This window comes from Falco naumanni, chromosome 4 (genome assembly GCF_017639655.2).
Source record: "Falco naumanni isolate bFalNau1 chromosome 4, bFalNau1.pat, whole genome shotgun sequence".
In the NCBI taxonomy this organism is placed as follows: Eukaryota; Metazoa; Chordata; class Aves; order Falconiformes; family Falconidae; genus Falco; species Falco naumanni.
The window spans coordinates 7,834,381-7,851,043 of record NC_054057.1 but is presented as its reverse complement, the minus strand read 5'-3'; the positions used below and the strand labels follow the sequence as shown (position 1 = coordinate 7,851,043).

General features: G+C 39.1%; 1 protein-coding gene across 2 annotated transcripts in view; it reads right to left on the bottom strand.

The window, feature by feature from the left end:
• ZNF385D (zinc finger protein 385D) overlaps positions 1 to 16,663 on the bottom strand; it is a 435,096-nt gene that overhangs the window by 163,610 nt on the left and 254,823 nt on the right. Inside the window, exon 1 of one of the 2 annotated variants that reach the window (XM_040593043.1) lies at positions 1,939 to 2,284. The exons of the other annotated variant lie outside the window; for it this stretch is intronic. Coding sequence (XP_040448977.1) covers positions 1,939 to 1,960 — 22 coding nt within the window. The 5' untranslated portion in view covers positions 1,961 to 2,284. Of the gene's footprint in view, positions 1 to 1,938; positions 2,285 to 16,663 lie in introns of those variants that run through there. 2 annotated transcript variants of the gene reach the window in all.

The window sequence follows — 16,663 nt, the reverse complement described above, 5'->3', positions numbered from 1 at the left end:
TACGCAGTCATGCCTTCGCCCCGTTCCGTGCAATACTGCTTTGTGCAGTAAGTGTTACAACAGGGACAGGTGAGATTACAGACCTTCTGGCTTCTCATAGACAGAGAAGGAAAACACTGAAGAACCACCACAGGTAAACATTACCCCCATTAGCTCATGCTTTGTTATACAAAAGACAGAAACAAGAACATCCATTTAAAACTTAATATTAAAGGAAGTTTCAGACTGAGAACCTGCTTAACAGAAACTTTTAGCTCTGCTCTCAGAAGTGACATTTCCTGCAGAGAAAGCACAATCCAGTTTGTTCCAAGTAAAAACTTGCGTTGCACCAGAAAACAAATCAGCACATGAAACAGCAGCTTGTATTTTTTAAACAAGTTAACACCAAAATAAGTTTGACCACCATTACACGTTTCTGAAAATTATAGACAGAAAAAATAACATAAAATTAGGTACCACACAGCTAACATATACCTAATATAATACCCTAACCCATATAACTTCAGGAAACCATAACTTCTAATCCTAGTCACACAGGCAATTGTTACAAAACTGACTGAAAAAACAGAAAACTTTTCTCGTGCTTGCGATGATATTAAAGGCAGGAAAACATCCCAAAAGAAATGAGCAAAAAATTAACCTAACACCACATTTTTAATGGTGAGGAGACTTAATCCAAATTACTCAAACCTAAAAGCATAACGCTTGTCTGTTCTTCCTCAGTCTCTGGAAAATGTAGCAAAGCTAAAACACTGCAAATTTATCTTTGAAAGGGACTCTGAACAGTTGTGACGACTCAGCCAATTTATATTTTTTCTGTTACGACAGCTTACATCAAAATCAATCTGCTTTCATAATTGATGGGTTTCACTGTTAAAAGACAACCCTCTCCACGCAAATATTTTTAGTTTTATGGAAATAAGAAAGTGCTTACTGTGTCATAAAGCATAGTGCTTTTGTGAGAGGACTCAGAATATTACAAAAGTTCTTCTCTTAATGCTTGGAGTGAACTCCTGATTCAATATTTAATGAAACTGAGAAAGCTGCTGAATGTCCCAGAAATCCTCCAACTCTCGGCTCTGTGTTCATTCTAAGTATTATGCAGCTATAAATTAACACTGAGGCTAGATGAGATTTCAGGTAGTCAAGAATAGTATTTTTCCATCATATCACCAAATTTTCCATTTTATTTTTTCCCTATTTAGCAGCACTAACTTGCAGCATTATATTGCATCTGTACATCCCAGCCAGTACTGCAGCACTACATTGCTTAGACATGGCTCTACGCTCCAGCATGTTTTGAGGGTATGCAGCCAGCTCAGCTGTAAACCTAAGGAAGATTTCCATCAAGCAACAAAACTAAACTCTGCACAAATATTTAACAGCTCTGAGACCTCTAAAGGCTTAAAATAATATGCATTTTGTGGTGTGCTAGAAGCCAGCCCCACACTGGCAATCCGCATAATGCAGAGTACTCGGCAAACACACACACTGCAAATAAAGCATTGTTTCGCCTTTGTATCTTTGAATTCTTCAAACGAAAAGCTGAATGAAATACTAAGGCTTGCTGTGCCTCCCCACCACAGACAGTGCAGTAGCAGGTCGTCCATTACATTAAGTTCGGCTAAAACTTCCCATGCCTCCCAACCATTTCTCGTCCCCTCTCAGCAGATGGAACACAAGTTCATTTAAAACAAACCTAGGATGAGTTCATCACGCCTAGCTTATTTTTCAAGCTGCTAAAACTACGTGGTAGCCCACTCAAACAGAAAATTTCCCAGACAATGGAATCCCTTCAAACTGCACAGCCGACAGGATTCCCCAGTTGTCAGTTTTAGGTGCATGCCGGCACGAAACGTTCTTGAATCCAAAATTTATAATAATTGCTCCTATTGATAATGTGAGCAGAAGCAGAATTACATCACAGTTAACACTTACCAAAATACATTATGTTTCTCATTAATCATGCAGTCAGGATCCCACCGCTGTGTATTCAGCATTAGCTCCCGCACAGGGCTGACATGTAAAGCAGAGCTTTTTCATTCTACATTATGTGGAAATTTCCCAGCACAAGAAGCGTGAGCGAGCAGTGTGCCTCCTCAGGATGAGCGCTTTGCAGGCAGTCTTATCCCTGATACAATCCCTGTCTGATTTAGCATTTACTCCGGCTGCATGCTGCACTGCCCATTCTTACTGTAATCTGACTCCTCCTTCTGATGTCCTTGCTGTGCCTGTGACATCAGGACTAAGAGTACTACAAACAGCTTTTCTTTAACAGGCTCACAACAGCATGCTCTGATCGCCTGGTTAACCTAACTCTGGGTTGGGGGGGGGGGGGAGTCCTTCTGAAATTGTATGCATTTTATTCTTTTTTTTTTTTTTTTTTTTTTGGCAGCAAGCGTGTTTAGTGACATAACGTGCTCGATTACATAATAGATAGGAAAGACAAAGCATATATTGTTAGCGTATTTTTCTTTGAAGGGCAGGCTCCAGGAGAAGCCCCGAGTGCCCCGATTCTTCAACTTCAGCAGAAGACAAAGGTGCTTGGCACTTTGCAAGATCATGTCCCTCCAGGACTTTTTTGTTTTGGTTTTTTTGTTTGTTTGGTTTTTTTGTGTTTTTTTTTTTTAAAAATCAGTAGTTCCATTTCGATAAATTATTTTAGCCTGAACGCTGGATAAAGCTCAGTCTGTTTCTATTTTTAAAAAGCAATTGACAAACTTGTAGTTCAATTTCAATAGAGCTGAACTGATTTTTTAAACTATGATTTTTTTTTTTTTTTTTTTTTTTGCATGAATAACAAAGCGCGAGGATGGGAGACACATGACAGCGAAGATTTGTAATGGAGTTTACAACCTTTCACCCTCCAGGGCTCTGGTTCCTTTCCGGACCAGGTTGATAAGTCATTAGCAGCTGGTAGATATTTTATGATTCTTTGACAAATGGAGTGGTCCCAAGTTCATTGTAAATAGGTCTCCATACAGTCCCTGCTGCTATATGAACTAGTAGCAGCTTCAGAGGAAGAACGACCAAAGAAATTTACCGAACTACTCTCCACCACCTATAAGTAGTGCCTCAGGACCAACGTGACACACGCCGGCGTGGCAGCACAGTGAAGACGATGCCGTCTGCATTTATGCACGTATTGTGTCTCTTCTGTGAATCAATAGAGGACCTTGGTTTCCTGCTGCCAGTCTGGCATGTATCATTGATAATACACTTAAACTAAATAAAGGTAAAAAAATAGCGGACAGCATGCTGAAGCATTTATTTCACTATAATAGGATCTAACGGGATGAATGCTTTCATTCTGCAGGAAAGAGGATGACAGGTATAATTCATTTAAAGCTCCACTTCTTACTTGTAAAAGCTCCACACAGTAACTACTATTTCACGAGGTCTGACCACTTAGGGCAAAATTACCCCACTGGCACAGCAGCCAAGGAATGCTCCAATTGCAGCAGAAGAGTTAAGAGCCCTGGTGTACATCACTGCTATGTATCTCTCAGCAAGAGTCCCCCGCAGCATTGCTCTCACAAGGCTTCGTGCTACCTGTATGAAAGTCACTGAGATTAAACACCGCTGGGGAGATCTGGGGCATGGTCTGTCCCTCACCGACAGTCCAACAGCTCTACATTTCTGATGCCTAGCCTTTCTCAGTGCCCTTTCTTATTCTCACTGGCCCTAGGAAGAGGCATGCCTGAAATGAGACACACGCAGTACACACACACTCCAAGATCAACTTTGCTTCACAACTAAAAAGCACACCGTGCAGGAGCACACTTTGAGGTCACGGTGCACAAGGGAGGAAGGTCAAGATTTCTTGCGTGGTTCAGACTGACCGACAGCAACATAAATTGAGCAAATCCTAAATCACAGTGAAAAAATACCACCTAGACACCCCTGGGGTGGGTAGTGGTGGAAAGCTGTCTAGAAACCACATATTTTAACTGGAGGGTTTGGACAGCAAGTAACAGAGGGCATTCATGGCACCTTCCTTCCCTCTATTTCATCATTATAGCGCTCATTCGCTTCTACTGTACAGGGAGGGACACCTTGCTACAGGAGAAAATACCACCGTCAAAGGCTGGTTTAAAATATCTCAGCTGAGCCACTCTAATATCCTCTGAGCAGTAGGTATGTGCTACTATTAGGAGCCTTCTGCAGCACAAGCATTCCCTCCCCTCCCCTCGCTGAGGGTAAAAGCTCAGAGAATTAATTCACTGTGAAATCCTTCGGCTCCTTCGCTGGCTCTGAAGTGCTTTTGCAGAAGCACTGCTTGATGTCCTTCAGGACAGCCTGCACCCAGGCACAGCATATGCCTGTGGGGCTGCGTTTACCTTATCACAGAAAAGCTTGGGCTCACTCTGCTGGGAGTCAGACCCCGTGAGACGTAGGCTTCCTCCAGTCCTGACATTCCTCTGCACTGATAGGTTTTACCGATTCCTGCCGTCAGCCGGCCAGCTGAGAGCCTGGCTACAGACAGCTGTACAGATGGGCCGTCAGCAGTCGGGCAACCATGCTGCCTCTAAGCATCCCTCCTTGAGATAGCTGCTCTTCTAGAGAGCCGCTACCACTTTGGTGGAGTCTGATGGCAGGTCAGCTCCCCAAGGAAGCACAAACAGCACAGTGCCACGTAGACCGACATATTCTCCACTACTTGGTTCTGAATGTTCCCTCCAATTTTGTTTTGCCCTTTAGAATGCAAAACAACCAGGAATGTCTCCCCCCTTATTGCACCTTATTTGTGTTCCTACAATAAGCGTACAATCCAAGTAGCCAAAGAGAAACTAAACCAAGTTTTCTTTAATTTCTTTGCATTTCAACTATGGAACGAATGCAAGGGAGGAGGGAAAACCACTGGTGGTCTCTCCTGGAAAGCTTTCACAGCCCAAATTCATGTACTACATGCCAAACTCTGCTTTCATTTACACACATGCAACATTAATAAACTCCAAAAAAAGAAGTAGAGTTTCAAGCAAGGGACAAAGAACAAATTTTATTCCCAGAGTGGGATATTGTCACTGTCAGTGAAAGCAAGGATTAGTTTAGTAATTGCAATCCCAAATGGCTGGTGTTTTAACTCAAGCACTGAGGACTCTGCTGAACACAACAGTGGGGAAGTGGGGAAGCAGTCAGGAGCTGCAAACACTTGCATGCGTCTGGAGATTTGAGTAGACTCAGTGTAGGCATGCAGCATCATGCAGAATGAATGAGCAAATTTGCCCACGGTGTTAGTCCGCCATGCAAACGCCCAAGCATCAACAAGCCAATGCAGGCTAACCAGCATTTAGCTGTGCTACAGATGCAGGTCAACTGCAAAATTATCATAATTTCATGCATGGCTTACTTATAAAAATAAAACCCCAAAACCCTTGTGATTCAGCAATAGCACAAACATAACATGAAAAAGAGTACCTTCTGCTGAAACCGCTACCCGACACCCTTGTTTCTAATAATAGAAGTAGCTTCTACTCCCTGAAATCCTCTTTCCCAATAACCTGCTTCTTTTTTTTCCTAATAGCATCTCCACCTTGATTTCTTCTGCCCTTCCTCACCCTGAGAGCTCCATTTTGGTAAAGGGTTTGTCACGAAGGGCAGATTTTCAAAACGCAGACTACCCCACAAGACGTCACCTCCTCAGAATAAACAAAAAACAAGCTGAAGAGTACTCATGTCCCAGAGGTACAGCACACCCCCTGCATTTTGCCAGAGCTGGAAAGCTACAGGTTAACTCCACGCCTGACTTGGTCTAGAGCCAGAAGGCCACTTCGCAAGCAAGCCGAGCTATCCGTGCTTTCTTTTGATTTTTATCTATCCACTGATTTACACAATGCCTCCATGGTAAGTATTAAAACCACTCGCAGGCATGTCTGTTGCAGAGACCAATTAATATTTAATATTAATGCACCCAGTTAATTCCCTAGGATTCCTGGAAAACTCTCTTCCACTCTTGAACTCTCCCAGGAGGCACCTAATATTAGATTTATACCCAGACTCTCACCAGTTGGCTTTGATGAATTTCAATTAGCGAGGCTGACCACAAACCTTTTCTTGCAAATGCAGAAGCATACTGAGGGGCCTTCTGCTGGCCGAAATGTAAATGGTAAGCAACAAAATGTACTAGTGACACAACGTTTTAAGTTTATGCATCATGTGTAGTAGGTTAAAATATCTCATACACTTGAAAGGTTTCCAGTTTTCCTAAAATAAATGTTATCTACTGTACACTGACAGCTATTAAGAATAAAAATGTATTGCGAACATTCAGGTCTGAGAATAAAGTGGGAGAAGCAATCCAAATCACACTTGACCTACTAATTTTTTCAAAAGCACCCCAAAACTAGAAGATCCTCGAAGGTAAAGTAAGGCTAGAATTTCTACATAATTTGGAAGTTTATGAATTGCAGATATGTAATTCCTATTAATACTACAATAACCACAGCACAGAAATAAAAAACAGCAAACAAGCCACAGTTTTGTAAGACTCCGAAAGTAATTGAAAGTGTTTCCAAGTGCACAATTTTTTGTGCCTCAAACCAAATATACTAAATACATCGGCTAGAAATTTGGTTTGTTTTTATTTTGAAGCCATCTGGAGTAGTTTAAGACATACTACACAGTAATGCAGATTTTGTGATTTGTTGCTAACCTCTTGAGGTTACACTAAAGGATAAGAAGGGAAGGAAGAAGTTACAGTTGTATATTTTAACCAGCCACAGAGGCTCATCTTTGGTTTTGCACGTTCTCCACTGGCTAAAACTACCAAATGGTTTTTGTACCCTTGACTCAGAAGTGTCACTTCTGGAACTCTGCAGTATTTGTCACCATGAATACCATTTAACTGCAGCAGTACCCAAAGGAACTCTGTACTGCCACACGTGAATACAACTGGAGGAACTTAATTAATCTTCCTGTCACTTCCATGATGCTTTTCATTAGTTTAGCTGCTATCTGATCAACTGCTCCATTCTCTATTGGAAATGGCTAACCAGAACCTCCTATAAAAGCATTTTCAAGAGGTAAACAAAGACTCACCTTTGATTCTGAGAGCCACTACAAACCTTTGCCATGCAGACTTTTATCAGTTCACTAACAGTACTTGCAGCACTGTTCTTTCTTAAACAGCTGGGATTTTCTACATAAAAGGCTTCAGAAATATACATAGTAACAATACCGTGTTTCTGTAAGCTTAAAGCTAGTACTTCTAGTATTTTACAGTTTAAACGTAGATGACATGGCAATTGAAAGGTTGTATTTTCCTCAATTTCCTTCCCATGGATATGGATAGTTACTGCACAAACAAACAGAATGCTGCCAACATAAAACCAAACGGGCATTTCGGGCACTATCGCTGCTTATTGTTTTACTAAACACACATTCCTGTCATCTTTTGCTCCTAAGCATGTGACAAGATTTAAGATAATGAATGTGAATGAATACACAAATGGTGCAGAAGCTTCTATGACTATGTATATTGATAATAATTTTAAAGAGAAAGGTGGTCCTAAAAGCAAATTACAAGACCAAGAAGCTTGTCTGAGTTCATGCCAAAGATATTTTCATACACACACAATTTAATTTTTTTTTTTTTCCAGTCAATGACTGAAAACTAGCACTGGCAGCAACATCAGCTCCAACATCCATAGTCCTTCCCTTCTCCCTTTTTCCCCTTGTAATTTTATGTCTGTACTGCATTCAGTACAATTTGTCTAATGTGTGATTTTTGGGTATATCACATGTAGACAATCCATCACTACCCTTGTCAAGGCGAACAAGTTATTCAGTCCATCTTTCTGACTCTCTACAACTTTGCAATATACCTTTTGAGATTCATCACTCAACTACAATACAGGAATTATATTCTCACAATTTATAAATTTATTACATATAAATTTAAATTTATAAAGCCAGATGTTGCACTGAGAAATTCTATACAGCTTTTGCCTGCTAGATTTTTTTTTTCACTATGATTTACAGGATGCAATCTGTTCATCAGTCTGACTTGCGTTTCACATTTCTGATTGTACCATCACAAATTCATTAAATTTGGTATGTAGAGAATCTGTCAATTATCTCCTCCTTAATCAGATGCATACGTGCCTTATGCTGTATAGTGCATCTGTTTAAAAGAAAACAGTGGTCAAAACTATGCACATCTATTACTTCTAAAATCATCTTTATCAAATGACGAGTCTCAAGTAACAAAACCAGACATTACATAGTGAGATGGTCTGTTCGTACTGCCTGTTTTACTTGTCTGTATATTCGGTTAAACCAAAATAACTAAAATTGATTGCATATTAATTAAAGACCTTTTCATTTTGCTCAGAAATTATAGCAATGCAATTATTGCATAGGTATCAGTTACACTTCAATTCCAGCAAGACATCGGCGCTCCTGTACAACCCTCCCCTGCGGTTTCACAGGGATGGTTTGGGGTTTTCTTTTAGGACTTGTGTGCAAAAGTTATCCAGGCCTATTAATTTTAAACAGTCTTTAGTCCAAGTAGCTGCTGCTTGACATCTTTCTTTCTTCTAGGCATTTTGGAAAGTAGAACACTCATGATATGAGGACAGCATCACGCAGTTTTCACACTACAGAATAAAAATATTTATTTAACACTTACGACTCTTTCAAATCACTCATAACAATCTTACTATCTCCATCTAGTGGCTTATAGTATTAGGATTTTTGTTCTTAATACACTAAAACCTTTTAATTGTTTTTTGTCTTGCCAACTACTGATTTTTCATTTCCTGTTTTTGGCTTTCCCTGTAAGTTCTCCATACTTCTTACTTCTAATTTGTATTGATTAGTATCTACTTCCTCTTTCATAATTTCGTTCCAAGTTGCTTTTTAATTTCCTTTTGCTGTCCTTATTTTTGTGGCTAAACCAGAACAGACTTTTAGCCAAAGTTTTCCATTTTCTGAACATGAAATGACTTTTTTTTTTTTTAGTCATCTGGTGACCTACAATTATTAAAGAAGTGTCCGTTTTCTTCCCAAGCCTTTCTATCTTTTTTCTTCCCAATCAGTTCTGCTCCTAATTTTCCTTTCAGAAATAAACCATCTTGAAGCACAAAATATGTGAAAGATTTCATTTGTATTCTGTTTGCTCCTATAGAATATAATCAAATCCATTTCCACACCCTTAAGTCCCTAAATGGAAAAATTTCAAGATTTAGGCATGAAACAATACTTCTTCATTTTCTTGACGCTATATAGAGCTGTTCAAAGATGAAAAGAAAAAAAGCCAGAGTTGCAATGCAGTACGATTTTACATTTCCCAGTGATTATGAAGGCACTGAACTGTGATTTCAATATATAACTCTAAGAGGAAAATGCCAGCAGATGCAGTTGCGACGTGAGCGGGTGCAGAGCAGCTTGTTTTTCATACTGGGTCAATTGATGTGAGCAAGGCTGCAGTGCAGACCTACAGCCAGGAAGGGCCACAAACACCACCAGCCACCCGGCCCTGCAACTTCCCTCCTGCTTCGGAGAGCTGAGATACTGTGCAGCAGCACCTGAAACTTCTGCAAGGTGCCATCACCATGTTTGGAACTAAGAAGAAGCAGGAGCTCAAGGCACACCCAGCTTTGACTACCTGGAAAGGAGACATCTCAACTGAACTAGACAGTGCTGCAGGTGCCTCCTGGGACAACGCATCCCCCAGGGGAAACTGTTATCCGAGAAGAGGATTGATCCCTCTCTGCAGGTACTTCTCTCATTCCACCAACTCACAGAGGGGTATCAACATGTAACAGGTTAGATGATAAACTGTTTTATAGTCACTAGAAATGAAATTTCTCCTGCCTAACTGGCTAATAGTTTAACTGATGTCATAGATAATGCACATTATGTGTTTGGATTCCTTTTTAATATCCAAGGAAAAATTATTTTGGCCAACATGATGTTATCAAAGGCGAGTAAGCTGCAATCTATCAGGAACTACCGTGCACAAAGGGGAGGAGGACAAAATGGCAGCAGACAAGACACTAACTTGAGGGTATAAAAAGATGCAGGCTACAGCATAGCGTTCAACTTTTTATAAGATAATTTTGAAAAATTTATACTGATTTTGTTCACACCAGCGCTGAATTTGGTTCACGTGTCCATGTGTAAGCATTTTTCAGTTCCAAACATTCAAGCTTCACAACACAGTTAATGAAACAAGTCATCAGGAAGTGAAAATGTCAGCGACATTTACTCTTCTGACAGTAGATCTCACTGTAGGTGGGATTTGATTTGGAGACTGATACTTAAGTTTTTATGTGTGCATGTGGGTGTCTGGATGTCTCATTTCCCATCACAGTCAACGGAGATCAAACTGATACAGTCAAAGTCAGAAAAGTTATCACATCTGGAAGCAGACACCAACTTTGGTTGGCCAAGAAGCTGTCCAAGCTCCATTAACTATAAAGAATTTCATGGATCAAAAGGGGAGCCTAGACACTTGATTCACTCTTGATACCTATAGATACACACCGAACTATACATACTCTGAGAAAAGAGAGCTGAATCCCAGCTGAGGCTTCCAAACCTCTTCAAAGATCTGGCGCTTCTGCAGGTCACTTATACCCATTGAAATTCAGCTCCATCTGGGATCATCACAGCAACTACCCACTGTGCTCAGCAACACTAAGCAGCAATTTAGAACAGAACATGAAGAACACCTGCAAGCGAAACTAGCATGAAATTTATACAAGAACAATTGAATTATCTCCTAAGGAATTAACGATAACATTAGCTTCCCCAGTGCTTGAGAAAATTTTCTGAGCTCTTAAATGGCCACACAGTGCCTCAGTATTTCATCCTGTGCAAAAACCCCAAAGATTAAAAATGTCTGTCTCAAAAATCTCTGGTACAGAGGAAAATACCACTCTTGAATGACCAAGCTGGCATCGTACAATAGCCATGTTCAACTAAAATCCCTGTGGATTAATTCATGTTTACCTTTAAGAAAAATATAGGAACATGTGACAAACTGGCTGTTAGATGATATAACTATTCAGTGTTAATAGTGAAAATAAAAAAAGACTGTTAAAGTCACCTGGAAACGATTTCTTTTAAATTTCACATGCTCCAGTACTCTTCTCTCAGAAGGGGGGGTGGGGGAGGGCTGGAAGTCACTGCTTTTTACCACTCTGCCAATAGTGTTCAAATACCTTCCTACCTGCTTTATAATAATTAACAGTAAAAGGAGAGTTTTCATCTCTGTTTCCACCTTTTGATCTTATTGACAGAGCCTCCTGCCATTCTAATTCAGAACAACATCCACAGCAAAAATCTTGTCTGTATCTGTTCCTGACTTTCTTGTTACATCTTATTCCTGTACAGTTTCCTTTTGATCTGCCATACTTCTGAATTTAATTATCAGGTTTGAAAACACCCTACCATAATAGCAGCCTATAAGTAATTCTGTTTCCCACAGCTGAATGAAAAGACTGTATCCCAAAGCCAAGCTTTCTCTTCAATACACACTTTTCAGAATCCATCTAAATACAAATACTTTGCAATTGTATTTATCCCAAAATAATTAGGAAATGAATAATTTTGAAAAAAAGATAGCCTAAATACAGTACTGCTGTTATTTTTCTATAATTCAGTGACTTTAGTTTTTAGTCAGTTTGCCACTCAGCACCTCTAAAAATAAGCCTAGTTATTCTAGGTGCCTAAATATGGATGTAGAGACAGAAAATATTGGACCAAGTCCTCGCTTCACAGAATTTTTTCTTCTCTGCACTATAGAGATGAATGGTATACCACAGATAAAGGTGTAAATTACAGCTTAACTTCATATTTCTACAAAGCATTAACAACTGAAAGAATTTCAGATGGGTTTGAAAACCCCAAGCCATCTCTCTCTGGACTCTGTAGATATGAGACAACTGTTTCAGGTGTACTGACTGTCTATGAATTCATCTTGGACAGAAGGATCGTTCATGCCAACACCATCTCAGCTTGGGGGTGTTAGAGGAGGAGAAGCTGGCTGTAGAGTTGTAGGGGTCCGTGTATCTGCCCAGCACTGAGGAGTGGTCTGCAGACAGCAGAACAGATGATTTTTTTTCATGAAGATGCTCGACGGTATGCAGAATTATTACACTCACTACATCTGCAGATCCTCTACTTTCACATAAAAAAAAGTGATTGTCATTTCATGAACATTTACGTTCTGACTGCTTGGAGGTGACTACAACGTGAAAGGCTTCCAGCTCACCTGTGGGTTGCAGTGATTTGGCAGTTTAGTTTTGGGTAATAGAAAACTGCATCACCGACAGAAAAGGTTTCAAGGAAAATAGTGCAAGAAACATGAGGCCTTAGTAAATTAATTTCATACAAAAGTCTGCAGCGCCCATTTTATCCCACTAAAGATAATTTATCACGTTTTATAAGCTGTTGATACTTTTTGTACTGATACACTTTTCATCATTTATCTACCACTCCCCTGCTCACTGTCCACAGAGCATTTAATCAAGTAATTATTTTTCTCAAGACTAACTGTCTGTACATTAAAATCCACCGAGCCATGTTTCATCTTCATTTACATCTCTTAAAATCAATGACTTTAAAAACAAATACAGGAAGTACCATACACGAGGAGTGCAATGTTGCATAAAGCAGGTACACACACTCATATATGCACATATTTATATTCAGCCACGTATACACACATATGCATGCAGCGTAACATAACAGTGCTAGATGCTTTCTCAGATGTATAATTATGTATAAATGGTAAATAGCCACATTGTAATTCCCCTTTCCCCTTCTTTCTGTCTCATTCCTGCTCATCAAGGTGATCTTTTTTTTTCATCGTTGGATATGAGGCCAAACTGTAAAATTAGGACTGATAAAATTTGCACTCTATTTTATTATTTTTTACTTTCTATTCAGTACCCCAGAGACATTTGATTAGAATGAGGAAGAAGTTAAATTATAATAGTCAACATTTTAGCAGGTTACAGTATGATTAGTGTTAGGAATTATCCTTAATAAAGTTCTAGTGGGTTCCTGCTCATTGCTGCTGGACATAAAAATTTGTCATGACTAACTTTGTCTTCTGGGCCTCATAACTGTTCTAGACAGGTTAGAAGCCTCTTTTTTTTCCCCCATCTTTGTTGAATATCCCAACCAACGCATAGGGGAAGCATAAGAATGAACCATGGTTTTAATCAAGGTCCTCGGAGAGGGTCTTCCACTGGGTAGAAGTCCATTGGAGCCCCTTGAAAGCTGGGCATGTTAGTTCTAGCTGGAGGTTAACCAGCAGTATTGCGGGCTACTCAAGGCTTGTGCCCCTTATGCAAGGATTAATATCCACGGTTCCATAGCACATGCTTTACCTCCCATCACCTGTCCTCATCCATTCATTACAGGAATTTGGACTACCGTCTCTTAGACAGCTGGTGAGTGCTTTAATAAGCTTGTGATATTATCAACTTCTGTCTGATGCTATGAATGTTTAGATCTACAAAGAAAGACTCCACTAAGACAAACAATAAAAGAAGATCTTTAAGGATAGCTCACTTGTGTCAGTAGGTCACCAAGGATAGGTAAGACTGAAGGTAAACACCTTCATCTGAATCAAGACAAACAAGTAATTTAAGTTGTCCCAAACATCCAGGTAACCTTTGTTGTGGTTTTTTTGTGTTTTGTTTTTTTTTTTTACTGGGATAAAAATGCAAGCACACTTAAATGCAGTTCCTGACTCAGAAACTTAATCATAAAACTGTTGGATACATTGCTACTAATAGCCATTTTTTGGATAAATAATAAAGTGAGGCCCATGAGTTACTCTTAGGTGCCAGTCTGGGCTCAGTGGAGGGAGACAAAATACATTGTTACTTTAAAAGAATATAGAGAAATATTTATTCATTGCATTTTCATTGAAGTTATATAATTTAAAATTTAAAGATCTGAATCTCTTTAATTTTCTGCTAAGTTTAAAGCAACAGTAATCACAGAACACCACAGTTTAGAGGCTTTCACGCAGTGTTTTGAGAAGAGTACTTCCAGGGTTTCTTTAGAAGAAAGTTACACAGAGTACTACCTAGCTACATACAAACAGCAAACTTACAAGAAGAGATTGTTCTTTACATATTATGTGACTACTTAATATGATTTTCCAGTTAAGAAGCAGATTAACTAGTGGTTTGGTTCTGCTGTTGCACATGCCACATATATCATCATTTTTCTGCTACAGTCTTTTGCCCTTTTGTAAAGAGTAATTTTAAACTTTTCATAGAATATTTTCTAAGGGAAGGTCAGATCTGAGAGGCTGCTAATGGATTAGCCTTTGATCTTTTTTCCTTGACTTACTTGCATTCGAGCCTGCTGGAAGATTTTGTAAAATGACAAATGCAAGACTGACTGACTGAACAAGAAACACCTATTCCTTTGAAAGGGAACACTGCGGGGGGTGAAACAGTTTTTAGCAAAAAATTACAAACTATTTAATTTATGGAAAGTTAAGAAAGGCAGATGTTAAATACCACCACTATACATATATGCATATTTCTAAATGTATCAGAGATACTAAATTGTGAGATAATGAGAGCATATTACATGAGTCATCAAAGCATGTATATTCCAAGGGGGGCATAATTACTCATTTCTGATGACTGGCTAAATACTATAAATACCACATCACTGTCAACCGGGGGTCACACAAATAAATCCTTTCAAGAGGGGCAGTTTGACTGTAAAGCTGCTCTAGTAGGAAGCAGTGCTATCCAAATAGTTCTCTCCCTTTTTAATCCTAGTTAAAGACCCTTTCAACTCAGCAAGCTAAATGATGCTCGCTCATCAACAGCGAAACACTGGCACCTTTTGAGATGTCCCCCCACCAGTGCCAAGATAAGCTTCACAGAACTAAGCTTTCTGTGCCCTGACTGATGAAGTCCTAATTTACCAGGCTTGAGGCACTGGTAATACAGAAAGATCAAAGGACATCAACATTTGTGATATAATATTTTTGCAAGAGTTGCTGCATTTTCAGCTAGCTGATCTTACGAGGTGGGAAACAGTATATCCTTGTTTTGCAGATGCAATGTGGATTTAACATCACAATTCACGAGATTAGTTAGTCAGAAAAAAAAAGTCTGAACCCCTGGAGCTCTTGACTCTAGGGCAGCATTCAGCTCACACTGTTCCCCTACATATAAACAATAAAACCAGCTGTGAGAAAGCAGCGAAGATAAAACCTGTACTCATCTCTCATATAGCTGAAAGAACATAAACAAAACATTTTACTATGTTGTACAAAAGCAATGACACATTTTCCTTACACTGTGTTTACTTACATGTTTGTGTTTGGGGCTGGCTTTTATTCGTTTGTTTGTTTGGGGTCCCCCCCAAGATAAAAAAGGGTCATTTTCTCCTGGTATAGCTTCAGTGAGACTATGGAAGTCACATTGGGGTGAACTTGACCCAAATTGTGTCAGGAGGAGGTTGTGCTGCTAATAATGGAAAAGGGCTTTTGTTCATTATGTCACTATTGAGTAGTTTTCAAAAAAATACTTGCAAACAATTGTTGTCAGCTTTCAGACGTAATTTTATAATACTCTTACGGCCTTCATGCTACATTTTCATCATTATCACCAACATTAAATCATATTGCCAATAACATCTTTAGGATGATTTTGAATTCTTCAGGCTTGAATTTAATTACATAATGTAAACTAGAAAATGTCTTCAGCATGCTTTGAGGGAATAGCTTATCTTGGCAATTGTTAAATTCTGTTATGTTTAAAATATTTGCATTTTGCTAACTTCATTCTGCTACATACAATATTTATTGATCTTTCTCAGGAATCCATTTTCAATATAGCTTCAATATAGCGTGTTGTATTTATTTTCCATAAACCCTTGACCAGAGCATATTCTTATATGGCATTTAAGAAAAAAATAAACAGGTTTTAGAGAGTATCAATATTTTGTTTTATAGCAATTATAAAATGGGGAAAGGCACCCCTATGCATTTTTTTTTCCTCTGGACACAGCATTTTAGCATACACCAGCAATATTACCTTAGTTGCAATTTTTCACAATAGAAATACAGTTACATGGGATGCTATCTGTGTATATCATGACTCATTTACTACCTAATTTGACTCATTCAGAGTGTTTTGTTCTTGTGGGGTTTTTTGTTTGTTTCATAGGTTTTTCTTAAGTATTTTCTGGAGCTCTCTTTTCCCCTCAACTGATGATTTCTCACTCTCCCAAATCCTCCCCTCTTCTGTCATTCTCCCTTCTCTCTCACACTCATGGCAGTGCAAACTGCATTTTCAGACACAATCAAAGGATTTTTTTTTTCTTTCATATTTATTTCACAGAACACATCTAAATGTGGAAGCACTTTACATGTAGTCAGTCAAGCCAAGTTTGCCTTCCACCTGCACCTGAATGAAGCTCTTGAAATGCACAAAAGACCAATTCTGATTAGGAGGATTGCAAGAAAATATGACATAGATTTTTATCATTTATGTAGTAATACATATAGATAGATAGATAGCTAACAACAGGCATGCAGATTTTCACATCCTTTCTAATTCTTAAACTTCAGGAAGACAGACCAGTATGTGAAAAATCTCACTTCACAGTTGATGTTAGCAAGTAAGACAGCGTTTCCAGCATGCAGTATCCGTGGCCAACCATTCTATAA